The sequence below is a fragment of the Apodemus sylvaticus genome, chromosome 7 (assembly GCF_947179515.1).
Source record: "Apodemus sylvaticus chromosome 7, mApoSyl1.1, whole genome shotgun sequence".
Classification (NCBI taxonomy): Eukaryota; Metazoa; Chordata; class Mammalia; order Rodentia; family Muridae; genus Apodemus; species Apodemus sylvaticus.
In genome coordinates, this window is record NC_067478.1 from 15,846,150 (window position 1) to 15,868,455 (window position 22,306).

Genomic DNA, 22,306 nt, shown 5'->3' on the forward strand with positions numbered 1-22,306 from the left:
AACCCTCTTAAGTGGAAATCTCAGGTCTGCTCTTCTATTCCCCACAGGGAAAGTTTAAAGAAAAAGGAAATGACCGAAGGGAAAAACTACAATCTTTTGATTCTCCAGAAAGAAAACGGATAAAATACACCAGGGAAACAGACAGGTAAGGACAGACATTCTTCATCCAGCCACTACCTACAGACCTAATAATAGGACTATAGTCAGCAATTGACTTCTGCTTTCTTTCTCAGAGAGAGAGATGAAGTTTCAGGTGCTTTTGCACCTGAAAGCCAGGGCTGAAGTGGCTATCCGCAAAACTCTTATCAATAATACTGTACCTCCTTATAAGTCTGATAATGTCATATTTCTGGGCTATTTCTCTGTGGAATCTCAATTCTCCAATTGCATCCTAACTGATTGACTGGCTGTGCTGCTGGAGATAATATGACCGCTTAATTTCCTCTGCTTGTTTTCAGTCAAGCATTTCCCAATTTCATAACCCCAGAATTCCATCAAGTCTGCTGAAAATTTTCGATGTATTGCCACTGTACTAAATTCAAGGAATATTCGAGTAGACAAGACATACAATACCCTTGGCTCTGTGTGCACAGAGTAGAGAAGGCTTAAGTGATGATGTGGCTTACAGGAAAGCCAGAAAGGAAGGGAACAGGAGAAGGTTATAGTTGCAGGAAACTATGTACAACAGGACTTATTTGTTCCTCACCTCCCCACCCCTCACCCCGCCCCATGACAGGGTTTCTCTGTGTAACTTTGACTATCCTAGAAATCAGTCTGTAGTCCAGGCTGGCCTTGAACTGAGATCTGCTTGTCTCTGCTGACCATGCACTGGTATTAAACGCATGTGCCACCACCACCCAGCTTTTTTTTTTAAGCATATGATGCATTTGACAGAGCTAAACAGTTGGAGTTTGTTGTTTAGTGATAGAAAATCAGGATGCCTAACAGATTAGAGACCAGTTCACTTTCAACATATTTTTAAGTTAGCAGGAAATCATTTAAAATGGGGTACTAATCTACTTTAAGAATTATTCTTATTACTTTTTATTAAAGATTTATTTATTTTATATATGTGAGTACACCATTGCTGTCTTCAGACATACCAGAAGAGGGCATCAGATCCCATTACAGATGTTGGTGAGCCACCATGAAGTTGCTGGGAATTGAACTAAGGACCTTTGGAAAAACAATCAGTGCTCTTAACCACTGAGCCATCTCTCCAGTCCTACTTTAAGAATGATTAAGCTGGCCGGGTGGAGGTGGTGGCAGCGCACACGCACTCCTTTAATCCCAGCACTTGGGAGACAGAAGCAGGTGGATTTCTGAGTTTGAGGCCAGCCTGGTCTACAAAGTGAGTTCCAGAACAGTCAGGGCTACACAGAGAAACCCCGTCTCAAAAAAAGCAAAAAGGAAAAAAAAAGAATTATTAACCATACAGAAGATACACTTTAAACAGAGACTAATGATGATGCTTACATTGTGAGTCTAATGAGAGATGATTGCCAAAGGCAGACTGTGAATGGATTAAAGGAAAATGTGAAGTCCACTTGCTTTGTAAGTAGTGAGATTGAAGAGTCACTGATAATTCTTGAGTTTCTATTGGCTGTTTATAACAAGAAAGGATATTTGAGGCCTTGAAAGGAAAGAAGAAAAAGAAACTGACAAAAAAGTTCCTAAGCAAAAGGGAAGGAGGCATGCTGGCTTCAAACCAGAAGAAATTAGCCTGCCTTCCTGCCCACCCCTCCCCCAAGTGTCTGGGTTAAAGGCAAATGTTACCTACCATGCTTGCTTCCTCTTCCTTTTCAAGAGTATTTCAGATACTTTCTAAGGTCCTGCCCACTGTACTCTCTGATTCTGGCTCCTCTGCCGTCTCCATTTGGACTCTTCTACTCAGAGCCTCAGCTGCCACAATAAGCCAACATGTCAGTTTTATTTTCTGAGCTTAAACATTTCTTCTCTGCTGCCTTTTGCCTTGAATCCCAACACTGTAAATGCACAGGCAAATGGATCTTTGAGTTTAACACTAGCCTGGTCTACTTAGTAAATTCAGGCCAGCCAAGTCATAGTAAGACCCTATCCCATAAAACAAAACAAAATTGTTTCCAGTTACATCTTGATTATTTCTTCTTGTGCTTGTCTGAGGCTGCATATTGCACCCCAATAGTACCTCTAAACCTTCAGAGTCAGTTCCTTCATAGCCTTCTGTTTATCCTGTCTTACTCAGTCACTCTTCTTTTTACTATAAAGTATATAAGTTTAATGGAAGTTTATTAAAGATAGTTTGTTTAGACTTATGTATTTGAGGGTTAGAGAGATGACTTAATGCTTATGAGTACTTACTGCTCTTTTAGAGGACTCAGATTCAGTTTCCAGCACCCACATATCCATAACCCCAATTCAGGGAATCTGATGCCTCCTTTTGACCTGCAAGGGCACTGGGCAGACATGGGTACATATACATGCAGCTAAAAACATTCCTACACATAAAATAAAGATAAATCTACAAAGATTATGTATTCATTTATAAATATTATAAAATGTGTAGTGAGGAGGTTGTCTGTGTGTGCACCATATGCATGCAGGAGCCCATGCCGGCTGGAGAACTGGGTGTTGAACTCCCTGAAACAAGAGTTAAAGCATTTGTGAGCCAGCCACCTGTTGTGGGTGCTGGGAACTAAACCTGAGTCAAGTGTTTTTATGTGCTGAGTATCTCTTTGGGCCCTATTGAAGATTTTGTTTGTTTGTTTGACTGTTTGTTTTTTGGATTTGGTTTTTTCGAGACAGGGTTTCTTTGTATAGCTCTGGCTGTCCTGGAGCTCACTCTGAAAACCAGGCTGGCCTCGAACTCAGAAATCTGCCTGCCTCTGCCTCCCAGAGTGCTGGGATTATAGGTGTGTGCCAGCACCGCTCGGCCCTATTGAAGATTTTTAAAATAGCTTTTTTAAACAGATGTGTTAAAAGAAAAAAAGGTATCCAGATAAGAGACACCCTGGTAGTTGTAGGCATATCTAAAAGGGAATAATTGTTTCTCCTGTTTTTCAGTGCATTTTCCATTACCAGAAGTGTCTTGTACAGAAACTTGACCTTTCTACTCTTGAGGATAGACTAACACAGAGTACTTGCCTAGCATGCCTAAGTCCCTAGATTCAATCTCTAATAACACAAAAAGCAAGCAAACATTTTTTATTATTTTATTCACATGGATATTTTGCCTGCATGTATGTCCATGTACCACACACATACAGTGCCCATGAAGACTAGAAGAAGATGTGATCTGTCCTTTTTGTGAACTGAACGTAAAGAGGGCTTACGTAACATACCTGAAACCCTTGGTTTGACTCCCAGAATAGCAAAGAAACAAAACAATACTACCTCAGTTTGTATATACACACATGCTATCTAGTAAGAGGCTTAAATCTGCAAAGTATTTTTGCCTAAAGTATCAAATGTGATGTAATGTTCAAGGCATCTTTCTCTCTCCCTCTCTCTTTTTCCCTCTTTCTCTCTGTCTCTGTCTGTGTATTTCTGTGGTACACATCCATTGTTGCCACATCCATGATTCATCTCCTCAGGGTCCTATAAGCATCTAATAGCAAAGTCATGTTCTTTCCTATGATCAGGGCCCAATTGTAGTCACTTCTGCACCCACAGGACAAGCCTCGTTACATGGCTATTGAGTTGTGTTTAATATACTTATTAGGAAGCAGATCTCAGCAAGAGATCATCAGCTCACCTTGAAAATAGTGGTAGGGGCTGGAGAGATGGCTCAGCAGTTAAGAGTGTCGACTGCTCTTCCAAAGGCAGTGAGTTCAAACCACATGGTGGCTCACAACCATCCATAATGAGATCTGATACCCTCTTTTGGGGTGTCTGAAGACAGCTACAGTGCACTTACATTATAATAAATAAATATTTTTTTTAAAAAAAGGAAAAAATGGTGATAGAAGTGTATCTGTCTGTCTTATAGTGATCGTAACCCTGTTGATAAAGAAGACACTGACACTAGTAGCAAAGGAGCCTGTGCCCAGCAGGCCACTGGCTGGAGGAAAGGGGCAGGCCTGGGATACAGCCATCCTGGATTGGGTTCATCAGAGGAGGTAAGATGAATCTGTAATCCTGGGAGTTATATGAACCTTGAATATACTTAACTTTTTCTGTCTGGCCTCTGAGCACATGCCCAAAATAGAGATCAGAGACAATTTTTAGAAATCAGTTTTCTTTCTACCTTTTAGAAATCAAACTCAGGTCATCAGGTTTAATGGCAAGTACTAAGTCAACTCACCAGCCCTGCCCCCGCCCTAGATCCTGTGTTATAACTTGTTGTTCTGGGCCCTTGATGATTTCCCTGACAGTGAGAAGAAGGCAGGGAAGTTGAATAGAGTTCATCATACTCTTATATAAGGAACAAACAGTGAGGGAAGTATAGAAGCCAAGTGGTTTGAGACTAATTTTGGTTAAAAAACATAGCCAGGCTGGGGGGCGGGGGGGGGGGTGCATGCCTGTAATCCCAGCACTCTGGGAGGCAGAGGCAGGCTGATTTCTGAGTTCGAGGCCAGCCTGGTCCACAGAGTGAGTTCCAGGACAGCCAGGGCTATACAGAGAAACCCTGTCTTGAAAAAAAACCAAAAAAAAAAAAAAAAAAAAAAAAAACAGAGCCAGGAGAGCTGCACTCGGAGGTAGGACGTTCACTTCTTAATCCGAGGTGCTAGTAATGATATCACAAAAAGAAAAGAAAAAAAAAAGGTTGGGGCTAAAAAGAGCCAGGGAGCCAGTGATCAAAGATTAGAGACCCTGTCTGTGAAAGAGATTGTCAGCATAGACCTTTGATAGCTAAGATGTGGTTCACTGGAAAGATTTAGCTCCTCTTATTTTCAGGGGTAGCACATAGAAAAGATAATCAGAGGAAATATTGCCTATTTGGATAGAATTGGGCCTCTGCGATTGTTGACCTTCAAAGACTTACCCATTTCATTTCTATTAAAACTCATGTGTCTAATATTGAAACCTTTGTTTTGAAATCATGGCATTGTGATCTTCCTTATCCAAAGATCTCACTTGACTCTTTGTTCTGCAGATTGACGGGCGGATGAGAGGACCTGGGGGTGGTGCCCCAGGAAGAACCAACAAGAGACAGTCGAATGAGACTTACCGAGATGCTGTTCGAAGAGTTATGTTTGCTCGATATAAAGAACTCGATTAAGAGTGGAGACACCCCACAGGACACCCCACAGTTTCCTCCTTGTTTTGTTTGTCCATCTCTCCTTTTGTTTTGTTACTGTTCTTGCTGCTAGAACTTTTTTAAATAAACTTTTTTTCAATGTGAATAAATTTTGTTTAAGTTTTTTTCCCTCCACAATGGATAGAGATTAGAGCTTGATATTAAGAAGTAAAAACTGGGGCTGTAGAGATGCAGTTAAGAGCACTGACTGCTGTTCTGGGGGTCCTGAGTTCAATTCCCAGCAACCACATGGTGGCTCACATCTGTAATGGGATCCGATGCCCTCTTCTGGTGTGTCTGAAGACAGTGACAGTGTACTCACATACATAAAATAAATAAATCTTTAAGAAAAAGAAAGTAGGAAATGCCTCCATGTAGGCATATCTGAGTTAATGTGAAATAGTCAACTAGTGCTATAGTAAGCAGGGAATGCTGCTGAAGTGTTAGAGTAAGGGAGTGGGCATGGTTAATTATCTCCATCTCAGCAGTGAAAAAGAGCCTCTCTGAGCCTGTGAGTGTTGGTAACTGTTGAGGTAAAATATTTCCATATGTAGGCTTACTAATTAAAGATTCAGAAGCTCTTTGACCATCTCAAGGCTGTAGGGAAAACAAAGTTCTACAATTGTCTCAAAGCAAAAATGTCTTTCACTTTATTTTCTTCTCTTTTTGGTTTTTTTGAGACAGGGTTTCACCACCACCCAGCTTCACTTTATTTTCTCTAGCAGTAGTTCCAGTACTGGGACAAAACATTTTCTTTTTCTTTTTCTTTTTCTTTTTTTTTCTTTTTTTTTTGCCACATAATCTGAGAGTTAGTTGGTTGGTTGGTTGGTTGGTTGGTTGGTTGGTTGGAATAGACTCATGAAGGTTATTATTTCATTGGGTTAGGGGGTCTTCAAAGAATTTCACTTTGTAACTCAGTAACTCAGCCTAGCCCAAAATGCCTCATATTCCTTCTATCTCCTCCTTTCTGGGAGCCGAGATTACAGGTATTTACCAAATTCCCTGACTACTTTTATTCTTTTAAACATTCATCTTATGTGTATTGATGGTATGGGTGAGCTATATTCAAACCAGGTCAGAGGACATCTTGTAGTCAGATTAAAAACCCAGATTATCAAGCCACATGGTGGTGGCACATGCTTTTAACTAACCCCAGTACTCAGGAAGCAGAAGCAGGCAGATATCTACATTTGAGGCCAGTCTACTCTACAGAATGAGATTCACAATAGCCATGAATACATAGAAATACTCTTCTGGAAAAAAGAAAACTCAGATTATCAAGATTGGTGGCAAGTACTTTTTAACCAAATGAACCATTTCACTGGTCCCAGCTTTTGTTTCTGAGTAGTTTTACTATTTTTATTTGTCTTTGTGTGTTGTATGCATTTAGGGCCAGAAGACAGTATAAGATCCCTGAAGCTGGTGTTATAGGCTTGTGTGCTCCCTGATATGAGTGCTGGAAACCAAATTTGGATTCTCTGGCAAGCACTCTTAAACTGCCGAGCCATCTCTAGCTACCTGATCCAACTTTTACATTTTTTAAAGTGAAAGACAAAAGATTGTTTTATTGAAATTTTGTTCAACAATGCATTTGCTTATTTTATTTGTGTTGCTTAATTTAAAACAAAACAATTTCCGTTTTCTTTGGTATATCAACGACCAGATAGCCTGGGGGATATACTCACCAGAACAATGTGACTCCACAGAAAGAGACAATTGAGAGGATGGGTTTCTTCCCTGATGGAATCTGTCTAGGGATAGGGGAGTAGCTTTTGAGTTTAAAATTGAATTGGCAGCCGATCATGGTGGCTTCATCTTTAATCCCAGCAGCCAGTGAGTTCTCCGTGCCACCCTGGCTTTCCTGTAACTCACTTTGTAGACCAGACTGGTCTTGAACTCAGAGATCTGGCTGCCTCTGGGATTAAAGGCATGGGTCACCACACCCTGCTATGAGTACTTTCTACGATCGGAAGATGTGTGTTTTCTGAAGTTAAATGGGTTACATGTATACTCAACCATAATTGGGCATATATCTTAACATGTATATGATATAGATATAGATATAGTGAGAATACATAGAAAAGAAAGATGCTGTGTATGTGTTCCTTCAGCCATTTTTTTAGGCATTTCCATCCAGTTTCAGTTGCCCTAATTCCAGCACACCTTAATCCCATCAGACTGCTAATCCCAGCATGCATGAGGTGAAGGCTGGAGGATCAGAAGCAGTCCCCACACCAAAGAGATGGATCTCGGACAGTATGGTCTACATTGTGAATTCCAGGCTAGCCAGAAATATAGAGACCTTTTTTTAAAGAAAAGGAAGGGGAAAGAAGGAAAATAAAAACAAAACAGGGAAAATCAGTTCCCTAATAACTGCATATGCAGAAGGCAAGTTATGGTACCTGGATGATAATATCTCCAGAAAGAGCAGAGTGAACAAAACAAAAACAAAAAAAAACAAAACACTGGGGTTTTGCATGTTTTGTTGGAATTGGGTTTTTTTTTTTTTTTTAATGGATGGTTAATGGATGGTAGGAAGGTGATTTGGTTTGAACTTGGGCTATTTTACATTTGCTTATTGTTGGTGTATTTGATCATACATGTTTGCCACATCAGAAAACTGCTCATGAGTGGTTCTCTCATTCCATAATGTGGGTTGCCAAGACAGAACTCAGGTTCTGAGGCTTGGCAGTAAGCCTTACATGATGAGGCAATCTCACAGGTTTGGTATTATTGTTGTTTTATTTGCTTAAAACAAAATATCCCTATTGTTCTGGAGTTCATAGTCTAGCTGCCGGATCCATCTCTTTAGTGTGGGACTGTTTCTCATCCTCCAGCCTAGTTTAGTCTCCAATTTACTAAATTATTAGCTCCGAGTGTTTGCAAAACAAGACATTAATGACTTGCCCTAGGAGAGAGAATAAAGTTGCCCAAACTGGCTTCAAAACCATGGCAATCCTCCTGCTTCGTTATCTGAAGTGCAATTTCAGGTGTGCATCTTCACAGTGAGTTAAAAGATAATATTTGTGAAGACCCCTGCACAAAGTCTAACCTAGCCTCTTGGGAAGTAATCAGTAGTATGCCTTCTCTAGGAACTGGATTATACGTTTTACAGTGTGTCAAGCGCTGGTAAATTCACATCCGGGTTCTCAGAGGCTGAATGGCAGCTTTGTCATGGAGCAGATGAAATACAAAAAAAAAAAAAAAAAAAAAAGCGCAGGGTCTAGTGACAGGCTGCCCGGGCGACCACACTTCCCGGCAGCCCTCGCGCAGACGGTCTCCTTCTCTGATTGGATGTTTCTGAAGAGGCGGGTGGGGTGGGAGGGTGGGGAGGGTCGACGCGCGAGGTACTGTGGGTAGGAGAAGAGGGTCGGTGGAGACGCCATTTTGTGAAGCGGCCGAACCTTGTAGGAGGTTCTGGGACGCAGAGCCGCTACTGCTTCTGCTTTGTTCCCTCTGTGGGGGTGAGTGCGGCGGCCGTCCATTACACCCCAGTGATTTTGAGATTGGTGCTACCCCTTGAGTCTGCCTGTCAGCCGCCAGAGGTGACTGCTCAGCCGCGTCTTTGAAGGGACTAAACTAAGCTTGCGTTTGAGCGCCGCGCCCCTCCTTGCCTCTGGCTCTGCTGCCTTTCATAGGTGGCTCCCTAACCCGGTCCTCGGCCCTCCTCTTTCGAGTTGTTTGTCTCTGGCTGGGACCTTGTCCCGAATCCCCTGTCCTGCGGAGCTGTGGAGCGAGCGCCGGTCCTTCGGACACCCCTCGGAAGCGCCTGGCAATCTCTTAAACTATCATCGCCCAGCGTCTGCAACTGAATCTCGCTCTGAGAAAGGTGGTTGGGAATGGGTGTGGGGAGGGATATATGTAAGATAGGAAAGATGGACGGAATGCCGGACTCAGCTGCACAGGTCTTAGCGCCGCCATCTCGGCTGCGATACCCCGCGGAGGTGGGTGCGGGCATCTCCGGAGAAACAAGGGACAGCCGTAGCCGTTCGACCCCGGAACTTGAATCACTAGGTGTCTCTTATTTTTTAAGTCAACGGATGTTTGTTGAGTGCCTTCTTTAAAGAGCAGATTCTAGAAATGGCTAACTGTAGTTTCTGGGACATCACTGGCATCTAAGAATATAGCTATGTGATGTTTTATTACCGCCCGTCGGCTGGGGAAAGGCTGTTGGTCACTCGGTGGCTGGTCCAAGACATAGGTGTTATTGATACACAGATATTAAGCCATGTCAGGGTTTGGTCTTGTCTTACTGAAGTAGATTAAGATCAGCCGTTGTGTTATATGTGTAAATTTCAGTCAGATCAGCATTCCAGCTTCTAAGTTTTTATCAGAAAAATTTGAGATTGTCTTACAATTCTAGTGTTGAATTTTATATTAATGAACACACTTTGATGAATGTTTTAACCACTGTTCGTCTCAACAAATAGAGTTGCTTTGGTTATGGAAATAAGGAGCTTTTTGCTTCGTAATCGTAGTAGGAGTATTCCAAGGTGTCTAAAGCCTTCACCCTTATTGAGTTTCTTATTGAATATGTAATCTTAATATGTTAAAGTGTCCTTCGTCTTCCTGCTTCTTAACAAAATTATAGCACGACTTAGTGTTGGCAGGCCCCCGTTTCCCTCCTCATTTTAGTCACTACTAAATATTAGCCACAGTTTCTATCCCAGTTTGTAGGGTACTTGAATTAAGTGATCTCTGAAATTTGCAATTTTTCTCTCCCCACCCTCAGGGAGAAAATTAAACCTTTTGAAGCAGTGTGCTAGATCTTCAGTTAGACAATGGGTTCAGACAAAAGGTGAGTTTTGATACATTCCATGCCTTTGATCTCAGCAACTTAGTAGGAACTGAAATATTTGTTTAAAATTGTTTATTCAACCCTGTATGATGATAGCAGCTTACAATTTTAATCCCCTTAGAGGCAGGCAAATCTCATTGAGTTCAAGGCCAGCCAGGGCCACATAAAGAAGGCTGTCTCAAAAAGGAAAAAAAAATACAACAATAATGAATTGTTTATTTAGCAAACAAATATTTAAATCTATATTGTGTTTCAAGTGTTCCAAATGACCACTTTTGATTCTGTCCTCACAAGTTTCAGTCTAGTGAGAGAGTTAACGGCTTTGTTAAATTTTAAAGTTCTATCTGGACACATAAGAAACACAGGGAGCATCTTGGAGAAAGTGTTGTCTGAGGTGAAATCCAATGGCTAAGAATTAGGTTAAGGAAAGCAGTCTGCAGTAGGCCATGGAAAGTTCCAGTGGTGGGCAGGAGCTGTTCAAAGCTGGCTCGACAAGTGGTGAGGGAAGGAGTGCCCGGCCTTGTTATTCACTAGTGGTAGGTACAGTGGCTGAGATTGAGATCTGAGCAGCCTGGGACAATGTGTTACATCAAGACAGGAGGAGAAGAGCTGGAGAATTAGCATAGAACACATCAGGACTGGGGATACAGCTAGCTCTGTGCTCTATGGGGCATGAGTATCAGTCTCCAATAGAACCAAATAAGCCAAGCAAATAAAGATGAAAATTGTGGGCTGTCTCAGCAACTGTGGATATGGAGATCTCAAATCATTTGACTTAACGTAGCCTTCACATATTCTTGTTATTGAGAGGCCGGTTCTGTGATAGATAAAATTGACATCCAAGAAAGGCTTATATGTGTCATATGATATCATGTATTCCTGTCACAGCAGTCTATTGCTCCAAATAGTTTTTTTAAAGTGTTATATGAAATAAATGTTTTCTGAGCTTGTTAGTTTGGAGTGATCACCTACTTATGTATAGAGATGAACTGCTTGGTTGGAAGGTTGATTGATCGGGGTTGGAGGGAAGACTTGGGTCATCTAGGGTCCATTTCTGCTCTGTGTGGCACCCTTGAGAGTAAATTGTTATGATTAACTCTTGGAGCTGGGCGTGGTGGTACACACCTTTAATCCCAGGACAGACAGGGCTACCCAGAGAAACCCTGTCTTGAAAAACCAAAAAAAAAAAAAGATTAACTCACTCTGGGCAGTGGTTGCACTCAACTTTGATCCCAGCACTTAGGAGGCAGAGGCAGGCAGATCTCTGAGTTCAAGACCAGCATGGTATATAGAGTTAGTTCCAGGACAGCCAGGGTTACACAGAGAAAACCTGTTTGAAAAACCAAAAAGAAAAAGGGAAAAACAAAGATTTAGTCTGAAATACTAAAATTGCTGTCTTTGATCAGCATGAACTGAAATAGAAATAAAGGAATACTATATAGGCTTAAGAAAGCACTAAGAGGCTGGGCAGTGGTGGCGCGTGCCTGTAATCCCAGCACTTGGGAGGCAGAAGCAGGCAGATTTTTGAATTCAAGGCCAGCCTGGTCTATAAAGTGAGTTCCAAGACAGCCAGGGCTATACAGAGAAACCCTGTCTCGGAAAAAAAGCCAAAAAAATAAATAAATAAATACTTCTTATAAATGTAATAAAAGGAAAGAAAGAAAGAAGAAAGAAAGAAAGAAAGAAAGAAAGAAAGAAAGAAAGAAAGAAAGAGAAAGAACTAAGAATTAATTTTGAGAATATGTTCCTTTCTCATAAACTTTAATCCAAATAACTAATAGTTATATTTTCTGACTTTGGGTCAATTCCTTAAAATTGTGTGGGTGTATGTTTTCTCTCCTTTTTCTTGAGACAGTCTCACCACATAGCTGGCTGGCTAAAACTCTAGAGAACACCCTCCTTCCTTTGCCTCCTGTGATTAGAGGCCTGTGTCACCACAAATTGCCTATGTATGTTCTTTCAGTAGATATCTTTGTAAAGTAAACATTGGTGGTATGTTTTGAGGGGGTTTGGTTTGGTTTGGTTTGGTTTTTTTGAGATAGGGTTTCTCTGTGTAGCCCTGGCTGTCCTGGCACTCTCTCTGTAGACCAGGCTGGCCTACAACTCAGAAATCCGCCTGTCTCTGCCTCCCAGAGTGTTGGGATTACAGTATACTTAAATGATATACTTAAATGAACATTATTTTTTCTTGCAGAGTGAGTAGAACAGAACGTAGTGGAAGATATGGTTCCATCATAGACAGGGATGACCGTGATGAGCGTGAATCCAGAAGCAGGCGGAGGGACTCGGATTACAAAAGGTCAAGTGATGATCGGAGAGGTGATAGATATGATGACTATCGAGACTATGATAGTCCCGAGGTAAGTGATAGCGATTGTCGATTGAAATTCATTAAAATTATATGGACAGTCTTCTTGTAAAGAAACGTGGCAACTAGAAAAGTAAACTGATGGCTCAGAAGCGTGTTCAAATTGCGTGTCACTTTGAAAGACAGTGTGAGGGCTGGAGAGATGGCTCAGTGGTTAAGAGCACTGACTGTTCTTCTGAAGGTCCTGAGTTCAAATCCCAGCAACCATATGGTGGCTCACAACCATCTGTAATGAGATCTGACGCCCTCTTCTGGTTTGTCTGAAGACAGCTATGGTGTATTTACATATAATAATAAACAAATCTTAAAAAAAAAAAAAAGAAAGACAGTATGAGCCTTTAATACATTGATATTTTGCCTACGTGGATGTCTGTATGAGGGTGCGGAGCTTCTGCACCTGGAGTTTCAGACAGTTGGGATCTCTTCATGTGGACACTGGGAATTGAACCTGGGTCCCCTGGAATAGCACTTAACTGTTGTTGAGCCATTTCTCCAGCCCTATAATAAATCTTTACAACAGGACACTATTTTTGTGTTACTATACTGGTGTATTATTAAACCATTCTTCCCAACTAAGAGAATGTCCTTTTAATAAATACTGCATTGAAAGATAGAGAGTGCCAGCACTTACTATTAGTTATTCTTGCAGAGGCTCCAGGCTTGGGTTGCAGCACCCATGTGTTGGTTTACAACTATCCTTAGCTCTAGTTCCAAGCTATCTGACATCCTCTTCTAGACTCTGTGGTTACCAGGGATGCACATGGTACACAGGGGATCTAGATCAAAGGATAAAGGGTGATTTGAATTATAATTTAGTTTTCTTTGGACCAGAGAGAGCGTGAAAGAAGGAACAGTGACCGGTCTGAAGATGGCTACCATTCAGATGGTGATTATGGAGAGCATGACTATAGACATGACATCAGCGATGAGAGAGAGAGCAAGACCATCATGCTCCGCGGCCTTCCTATCACTATCACCGAGAGCGATGTAAGAGAAGCAACAAACAGCTCTAACATTCTAGTAGGGACAACAAACTTACTCATTGTCTCATGGTGCTATCTGATGTCACATAGTGGAATAGATTTCTTTCTTTGGCAGTGGACTGAAGGAAAGTACTAATTATATCTAACCTTTGAATCCGAGTATAGAATTTTCTAAAGTTTCTGACTATAAGCCTTGTTTGTTCATTAACTATTAGATGGTACAGAAGGTAATTCATGCTTTTAAATTTTAAAGGTGTTAAAGCTGAGCATGATGCCTCACACCTGTCATCGTAGAACTTGAAGTAGAAGCAAGCCCTGCGGTGGTGGCACATGCCTTTAGTCCCAGCACTTGGGAGGCAGAGGCAGGTGGATTTCTGAGTTCGAGGCCATCCAGGGCTATACAGAGAAACCCTGTCTTGGGGGCGAAAAACCAAGTAGAAGCAAAAGAGCATCCATTTTCATCTCTAGACTAGCCAGGACTGCATAGTCATATCCTGCCTCAAAAAAGATTAACTTTTATCTTTGAGGATTGGTCTTTCCCAAGCTCTGTAGTCCACTTCTACCTTCAAGTGCCTCCTCCTACCCCTGTTAATAAACTCCCCTATTTAAGGGGCTAGAAAGATGATTCAGCAGTTGAGAATAGTGACTGCTCTCACAGAGGGCCTGTGTTCAGTTCCAGTGCCCACATGATGGCTCACACCTTTTTGTAACTCCAGTTCCGGGATGCCTTTTTCTGACCTTGAAAAGGTATGAGGCATAAATATGGTACATACATAAATATGTACATAAGATTTTTGAAATTTTTTGAAGAAAAATTAATTTTTACTGCTCATCCTGATGCTGTATACTAGTAATTTAAACACTCAGGAGGCTGAGGCAGAAAAATGGGTAATTTCAGGCCAGTCCAGGATATATAACAAGACCCTTAAAGAACCCAAAGACTGGGCTCTAACACCACCAAAAAGAAAACCAGAAAGTAACATTATTAGTAATCCCACTGTCTTTTTTATTCTGAACAAAATTACATTTTCTATTTGAAATCTCAGAAAAGCGTGTTGAAAAGGATACTTCATTTCTTGGCACTTCTTACTTTCTTTTTAAGATTTATTTGCTTTTATTTTATGTGAATTGGTGTTTTGCCTGCATGTGTGTCTGAAGGTTCCAGAGGTCCCCTGGAACTAGAGTTGCAGATAGTTGTGAGCTGCCATGTGGTTGCTGAGAATTGAACCTGGGTCCTCTGGAAGAGCAGTCTTCCTCTTAACTGTTCAACTATCTCTCCACCCTGACATTTCTTAATTTCTTTTTGTTTTTGTTGTTGTTGTTGTTTGGTTTGGGGTGTTTTTTGTTTTTGTTTTTTAAGAGAGGGTTTCTCTGTGTAGCCCTGGCTGTCCTAGAACTCACTCTGTAGACCAGGCTAGCCTCGAACTCAGAAATCCGCCTGCCTCTGTCTCCCAAGTGCTGGGATTAAAGGTGTGCGCCACCACTGCCCAACTTCTTAATTTCCAATAGTATTTCAAGTCTTCCTTTTTTCCTAGCCACATGGACTTGCTTTTTGTTTATTGTTCCTCTTTGGACAAATGCATTCCTTCTCTTCCCCTCCCCCCCAGGGTCCCTTTATATGTCATGATTCATGATCTAACAGGAGAAATAGAACACGGTTAGTGTTTTCACATAGCTCCTGTACTATAGTTATCAGTATGCATTTCTTTACACAATATTGCATTTCTAAAAACAAGCTTCTGTCTAAAGCAATTGTCCATTGTTCTAATCCCTGAAGGCACTATGCTGAAAGGAATGTGAGGTTAAACACATTTTTGTTGTGTGGGAGGGAATCGGGTGCATTCAAAAGGGGATTCTCCAGGTTGTCCTGGAAGTCCCTCTGTAGCCTAGGCTAGTGTCACACTCAGAGATCTGCCTGTCTCTGCCTCCTGAGTGCTGGGATTAAAAGCTTATGTTTTTATTTACCACTACTACCACGAAATAGGTTGTTTTCTAAGATGTGTTTACTTATGTTATCAGCACTCTTTGCATGTATGTCCGCATGACAGAAGAGGGTGTCAGATCCATTACAGATGATATGAGTCTCCGTGTGGGTGCTGAGAATTGGACTTAGGATCTTTGGAATAGCAATCAGTGCTCTTAACCACTGAGTCATCTCCCCAGCTCACCAAAATACATTTTTAAAAGATATAAATGCCAGACTCTGTTGCCCAGGAATGAAGTAATAAATGTCATAATAGCCAGGCAGTGGTGGTGCAGGTCTTTAATCCCAGTACTTGGGAGGCAGAGGCAGGTGGATTTCTGAGTTCGAGGCCAGTCTGGCCTACAGAGTAAGTTCCAGGTCAGACAGGGCTACACAGAGAAACACTATCTCAAAAAACCAAAAAATAAAAGGGATGGGGGAAGGAAAAAAAAAGTCATAATATTTAGTAAAAACTTAAATTTAGGGCTGGAGAGATGACTCTGGTTAAGAGCACTCTCTGCTCTTCTGAAGGTCCTGAGTTCAAATCCCAGCAACCACATGGTGGCTCACAACCATCTCAATGAGATCTGACATTCTCTTCTGGAGTGTCTGAAGACAGCTACTTACATATAATAAATAAATAAATCTTTTTTTAAATAAATCTTTAAAAAAAACTTAAATCTAAAGATACAGATCTTTAAACTGGAAGTAACTATTATAGTAAATGTGAGATAGGCTGTTTACAGTTAATATTTGTTATTTCATTGTCACTGTGGTGCAAAGCTACCTACTGTTCCTTGAAAAAACATGAATAGCCAAGTCAGCATATGATAGTTGTAGCATACAATAACAAGTTGGCATTGCTAGATATGTTAACATATGCCTGTAAGGAGGCTGAGGCAGGATGGAGGTTTGAACTGAGTTCTAAACCGGTCTTGGGGAAGGGGGGGGGGGACTGGCTGACTGACTTTGTTCTTTGTTTTGGGGGGAATCTCTGTAGTCTCAAATGTCTATTCCTGTACACGTGGTGAAAGTATTCAGGGAGCCAGGTGTTGTGTGGAACGTTTTGTTTAGGAGTGAGGTGGGGATCTATGTAGTGTTGACCGTGCTGATCTCAAATTCAAAGAGAAACTCCTGCCTTTGTCCCCCAAATGCTAGAGTTAAAGGCATTTGCCACCATGCTTAGACTTTCTTCATGGGACATTGGATAATGTCTTAACTGAAGAGCACAGAAACTTTTTCAAGAGAAATCTTTACTGGTAAAAGATAGATATTAGCTGACGACCTCATTTTTGGGAGATAGAACTGCTTTGGTTGTGTAGAAAACTGGGGAAGGATATAGTGAATGGAATTAATGAGCTGATATAAAGTATAGAATCATACTGAACCCAAAGAAGCCTTACACAGCTTGATTTGGTGATGGTCAGATACTGCTAGCAGGAGAAAGGTAAGAATATTAGTTGGAGGCTTTGAAAACCCAGCCATTCCCAGTTGGTTCAATATCCCTAGACAATGTGCTTGTAGGATCCCAACAGTCTCTGTCACATACAGTATCAGTCAATTTGATTTATTGTTTGGGGAGCACACATGTGAAGGTCAGCAAACAGCTTGCAGAAATCAGTCCTTTACTTTCAGTGTGAGTCTTGGAGATCGACTTTTGCCCACTGAACCAACTTAACTGACCATAATTTTTTTCCTTTTTTTTCCCAATAAATAATAGAGAAAATCTGTTTCCTTTGTTTATTAACAAACTATTATTAATCATACCAAACTTACAACCAAGCCTGAGTTAAAAAGTTAATCTCTATGTTCCTTTATTGGCCAATCCAACAGAAAAGGATGAAATTGGAAGCATTAGGGGTGTGAGAGTGGGTTTAGAGACAGGAATTTTAATTTACAGCATTTCTGTATCTGTCTGTCCTTCCTCTCCTCTTTTGTAGCTCTGTTATGTAGCTCTGGGTATCCTGAAACTCCTTGTCTTCAGGCTGGCCTCAAACTCTTAAGCTCCACCTGTTTCTGCCTCCCGAGTATGCCTCAAGCTTTTGATCCTCTGTTTTAATCTACTGATTGGCATTTGAGGCCTGAACTTGTCTGACTATTTTTTATTCTTGGTCCGATATGCTTCTGGGGATAGTGACATATTCTGTGTTCTTCAGGATACAAGGCCATGAGATTAAGGATTTAGTCATGTCATGATCAGGACTGTAGAGTAATGTACATACCTGGACTGGATGGAAGTAGCACATAGCTAGACTCTGTTAGCTTTGTCTTCATGAAACATAGTCTCTGTGACCTTTAAGATAAATGTTCTTTGGTGGGATAAATGAAAAACATGCTCACCAGATGATTTAATCCTACTTCTTAAGCTTTTTTTATGGCTGTAGCTTAAACTAACTGTAAAACCCTGTACAGATTCGAGAAATGATGGAGTCCTTTGAAGGCCCTCAGCCTGCAGATGTGAGGCTGATGAAGAGGAAAACAGGTGAGAGCTTGCTTGGTTCCTGCTTGTTAGAGTTCTCTTCCCCATTCCCACCTCAGTCCCTAAAAAACATCCTGATAAACCCCAGCCTTCAAACACATGAATTCAGAATGAAAGGTTTGCCATGGCTAAGGAATATGAATGACTTTGAAAACGATGCTAGCATCTGAGGAACTTTTTAAAAACTTTGCTTTTAGGGGTTTTCTTTTCCTTCGGTAAGTAGTGATTTATAAACTCCTTGTTTGGCTGTTCATAGTCGGTTGCATGGTTACTTAAGTGTGGAATCCAATCAAGTGCATTTAACTCAGGCGGCTGTTCCTTGCCATGGCAAAGTATCAAGAAGATCCCCAAGTCAAGTCACATTGTAAAGCTGCTTCCCAATTGGCTTTGTCACGCAGTGTTGAAGCAGTGGGAGAGAGATTCGCCTGTTATAAAGGAACTGACTAACACGAGTATCCCGTCTATATCTGAATGCTGTCTCTAGGTGTAAGCCGTGGTTTCGCCTTCGTGGAGTTTTATCACTTGCAAGATGCTACCAGCTGGATGGAAGCCAATCAGGTTGCTTCACTCACCAAGTCTAGATATTCATGAAAATGGAACAAGTCTGTACAATTAAAAAAAAAAAAAAAGGTTGAAGGAGTGGTTTGTTCCAAAGGAGTGACTTGACTTTAATATTTTTAACAACAAAAAAAGCTTTGTGTATATTAAAATTGACATTACTAGAGTAAATACAGTTCTAAGAGACTGTTGCAGAATTTGTTCTGATTTTAAACATGGCTACATAATAGAACTTTACCTTCTGAAAATCTGCGTGGTAGTCAACAACATAGCCGTTTCCTGACTGATTACATTCGTGCTCGATGTAAACATTGAGAGCATCTAAACTATCAAACTCCACTAGACAGTGAAGAGAACACAGCAGAAGTCTGTAATAGGCATTTCTATGCGTGATTCCTTGTTTTTGCCTGAAGACCATATGCCAACCAGAGGCATAACCTCTCAGGTGGATCTTGTAGAATATTTGAGCAATAAGACTTGATAAGATTAGTATGGAATCAGTGTGTTCTTGCTGTCTAATCTAGGCATAGTGGCATTAAGAATCTAATTTCCCAGAGAATGCCTCTTAAGATCTGCTCAAAATAAATCATGTATTGAAGCCTTAACTGAAATATTATATACAATGTCAAGATTATAGTAAATGTTTGTCACTTAAGATTTTTTTTCCAAGGACCCCAAAGGACAATATACTGACTACCTTTAAGTAGGAAGTTACTTGACTTGTGTGGTTTCTTTTTTTTTTAACAGCATTTTATGATTCAAGTTAGATTATATAATTGGCCAATACAGCCATTTATAACAAGGCTTAATTTAAGATAAGGGTATTTCTTTGGCCAGTTTGTATTGAAGATTCTCAATTTCTTGTCAGGCCTTGTAGCATAAGACTATAATCTTAATACACTATCTCAAAAAAAAAAGGATATTAGTTTCTTAACTCAGAAATTAGTACTTATCAAATATGGGGACTCACTCTTGTAATCTCAGACTCAGGAGAGTGAGTTAGGAAGACAGATATGAGTTTAAGGCCAGCCTGGGCTACAGAGTAAGTGGTGCACAACTTTAATGGCATCACTCAGATGGATCTCTTGAGTTTGAGGACAGCCTGGCCTGTAGCATGAGTTCCAGGACTACCTAATTATGTAATGAGACACTGTCTCTGAATAAACAAGTAACCAGCCATCATAGTCCTTCCTTTTAAAGTAGAGCTTCATTCGTGTCTTACCACAGATGCTGGTCTAGTAAATCTATAGTGTGTACAATAAAGCTTTCTGTGTAAATCTATTTTCTTGACAGCCATTTTGATACAGTAGATGTGTCAGAATGGATACCCTAGGAAATTAAAACCTATAAGACATTTTAAAGTTTGCAATTTTAATGTATACAAAGCTTTATTAGTATGAATTTTTTTTATAATTCAAATTCACTCCAGAAATAAAAGGATAGTAGGATTAGGAACCCAGTGGTAGATTGGAGTCTCTTCCAACACACATCCCTCTTAGTGGGATATGTTGATGTCTTACATTTGCTTCTGTACATCATAGTGCATAGATGGCCACCTTTCTATTCTTTCCGACTTGGCCAGACATGCAGTTTTGCCTTTAGATGCTACAAAGACAAAATTCATAGCATGATTTGTGAGAACCAAATTGCCCGATGGTATTTATTTGTAAAGGGGTTAGACTCCTTTTAAAATTCTGAGCTGAATATGTTGGCTCATACCTTTAATCCTAGAACTCCAGAGGCAGAGACAGGCAGATTTCAGAAACACATAGTGAGACCATGTCTCAAAAAATGTAAAATAAAATCTGAATATCCTATTTAAGTCTGTTCTGATAGTGTTAGACAATTATTCCAACCACCATTCCCCTTCCTGTGAAAAGAACAGAGAAGATACTCCTATTAAATGAAGGCTCTTTGGGGGCAGGTGTCGGGGATGCTCTTGGCTGGATTGAGTCAGCTCAGAGTTTTGACCTTTCAAAGTAAAGTCTCTTTTACTCACTTGGTTTACTTAAATAATAAGGTATATACTTTATGAACTCTCCTAACCCCCTGAAGAAACTTCATTGGCCTCCTGGTTACTCATCCTGAAGAGAATACAATCCATTTCAGAGAGAAAGCACACCAATCACCTAGGACATAACATGATCACATTTGGCAAGAAAACCTGTTAGCTGTTTGAGAGTTGGTAGCATTGAGAGTAGTCCTTACCCAGAAGGAGATATGATCAAGTTCCCTTTTAAAATGAGACACACATACCCCTTTCTCCCTTTGTCCCTCCAAAAAACACATCCTGAAGCAAGAATTTGGGGGAAGGGAATATACAAAGGCTTTTGCATTATACAAGGATGGGGGACTGGGGAAAGGTGGCGCCAAGCCCAAGGACACCATGTTAGGGCTGATAAAGGAGACAGTCTCAGAGCTGGAAGAGGCTTGTCTTCTGTTTGAAATAGACTGTCACTCTCAGGCATCCTGTCAATGCTAAATAGTAGGACTTCTGTCTCTGCGGGAGACACAGCCTGGTGCATGTCAGCGTTTAGTGTTTGGCAGCTTTCTCAGCACTCCCTGACTCCGTTTACCTTTACTCCAAATCCCATTCTCTTACTGCCTATCTGAAGCATTGGATGGGCAGAGTATAGGTGGCGGTGGTTGGTCTTCCCCGTATGTTGTCCATTTAATTCCAGAGCACTGATTTTTCCGAAGTGTGCTCTGCCCTGGGAAAATGGACACATATTTCTCACAATGGGAATAACTAATTGCTTCTTTTTTTTACAGAAAAAATTGGTGATTCAAGGAAAGCACATTGCAATGCATTATAGCAATCCCAGACCTAAGTTTGAAGATTGGCTTTGTAACAAGGTAAGCATATATTCTTCCCAAATTAAATATACTGACTTTTTCTCTTTGTCCATTTGTTTGATATCTTAACAAGAAAATAAAAACAAACAATGACTGACTTGTATCAGAAGTCTATTTTTTATGTGACTCCTGACTTTTCTCTGGTCTTCCTGTGCTAGTATGAGAGGGCAGGATCCCTAAAGAGTTTTCTTATTATGGAAATCCAGGATTCTAATTAAGAATCCAGAGTTTCGATTAAGATTTTTAGATGTGTTTTGCTTTGTTGCTTATGAAAATTTTTTGTTGTGTTTTTTCTTAAGATTTATTTATTTTATGTATATGAGTATATTATTGCTATCTTCAGACACACCCAGAAGAGGGCATCAGATCCCTTTACAGATGGTTGTGAGCCAACGTGTGGTTGCTGGGAATTGAACTCAGGACCTCTAGAAGAACAGTCAGTGCTCTTAACCACTGAGCCATGTCTCCAGCCCTGCTTATGAAATTTTGAAGGTCTTAGCTTTTGACATACCCTCGTATATTACCCTCTTGTATTAACAAATATCCCTTAGAACTTTGGTGTACAGTAGTATTGCTCCTGTCACCAGTGCTGAATTTTGAACTTGCTTGTGAGTCTTATTATTTTGAGAGTACTAAGATTACTCACTGCGCCTGAGTCTGCTATGAAGAAAGTTCCTGTTCGTGTTATATTGTGTTTTTATATTTGACAGACCATGCAATGCTCTTAATATATGAGAGAGCTTTTGTCATTGGCTGCTTCAAAAAACCTCATCTTGGTGAAAGTGGAATCCTACTTCAAATTACAATGTTTTTCTTGGAAGAATTCACAGGGTGTAACATGCTAAAATTTAGGCACATGCCCCTTGTCTAGGATACTTACTGGCAGTTTTTGCTTTTGTATTTAGTTATTGAGTTACCCGTGGCCTCACTGCACTAACCCACATGATGACTAGAAAGCCTGGACTAATGTAAGAAATAATTACAGATAAAACTTTTTATTTTCCAGTGCTGCCTTAACAATTTCAGGAAAAGACTAAAATGCTTCCGATGTGGAGCAGACAAGTTTGGTAAGCGTGGATTCAG

The 22,306-nt window shown here is 40.6% G+C and overlaps 2 protein-coding genes across 9 annotated transcripts in view; both read left to right on the plus strand.

The window, feature by feature from the left end:
• The window catches only part of Rbm6 (RNA binding motif protein 6), a 96,390-nt gene extending 91,068 nt beyond the window's left edge, over positions 1-5,322 (plus strand). For 3 of the 6 annotated variants that reach the window (XM_052187335.1, XM_052187333.1, XM_052187336.1), the window contains 3 exons: positions 48-145; positions 3,968-4,097; positions 5,075-5,322. In XM_052187335.1, coding sequence (XP_052043295.1) covers positions 48-145; positions 3,968-4,097; positions 5,075-5,200 — 354 coding nt within the window. In that variant the 3' untranslated portion in view covers positions 5,201-5,322. The remainder of the gene's footprint in view (positions 1-47; positions 146-3,967; positions 4,098-5,074) is intronic. The other 3 variants (XM_052187337.1, XM_052187338.1, XM_052187339.1) reach the window with 1 other exon arrangement.
• A 3,239-nt stretch (positions 5,323-8,561) lies between these two features.
• The window catches only part of Rbm5 (RNA binding motif protein 5), a 31,995-nt gene continuing 18,250 nt past the window's right edge, over positions 8,562-22,306 (plus strand). Inside the window, exons 1-8 of one of the 3 annotated variants that reach the window (XM_052187340.1) lie at positions 8,562-9,047; positions 9,951-10,016; positions 12,211-12,376; positions 13,201-13,371; positions 17,743-17,812; positions 18,294-18,367; positions 21,140-21,223; positions 22,230-22,290. In XM_052187340.1, coding sequence (XP_052043300.1) covers positions 10,000-10,016; positions 12,211-12,376; positions 13,201-13,371; positions 17,743-17,812; positions 18,294-18,367; positions 21,140-21,223; positions 22,230-22,290 — 643 coding nt within the window. In that variant the 5' untranslated portion in view covers positions 8,562-9,047; positions 9,951-9,999. The remainder of the gene's footprint in view (positions 9,048-9,950; positions 10,017-12,210; positions 12,377-13,200; positions 13,372-17,742; positions 17,813-18,293; positions 18,368-21,139; positions 21,224-22,229; positions 22,291-22,306) is intronic. The other 2 variants (XM_052187341.1, XM_052187342.1) reach the window with 2 other exon arrangements.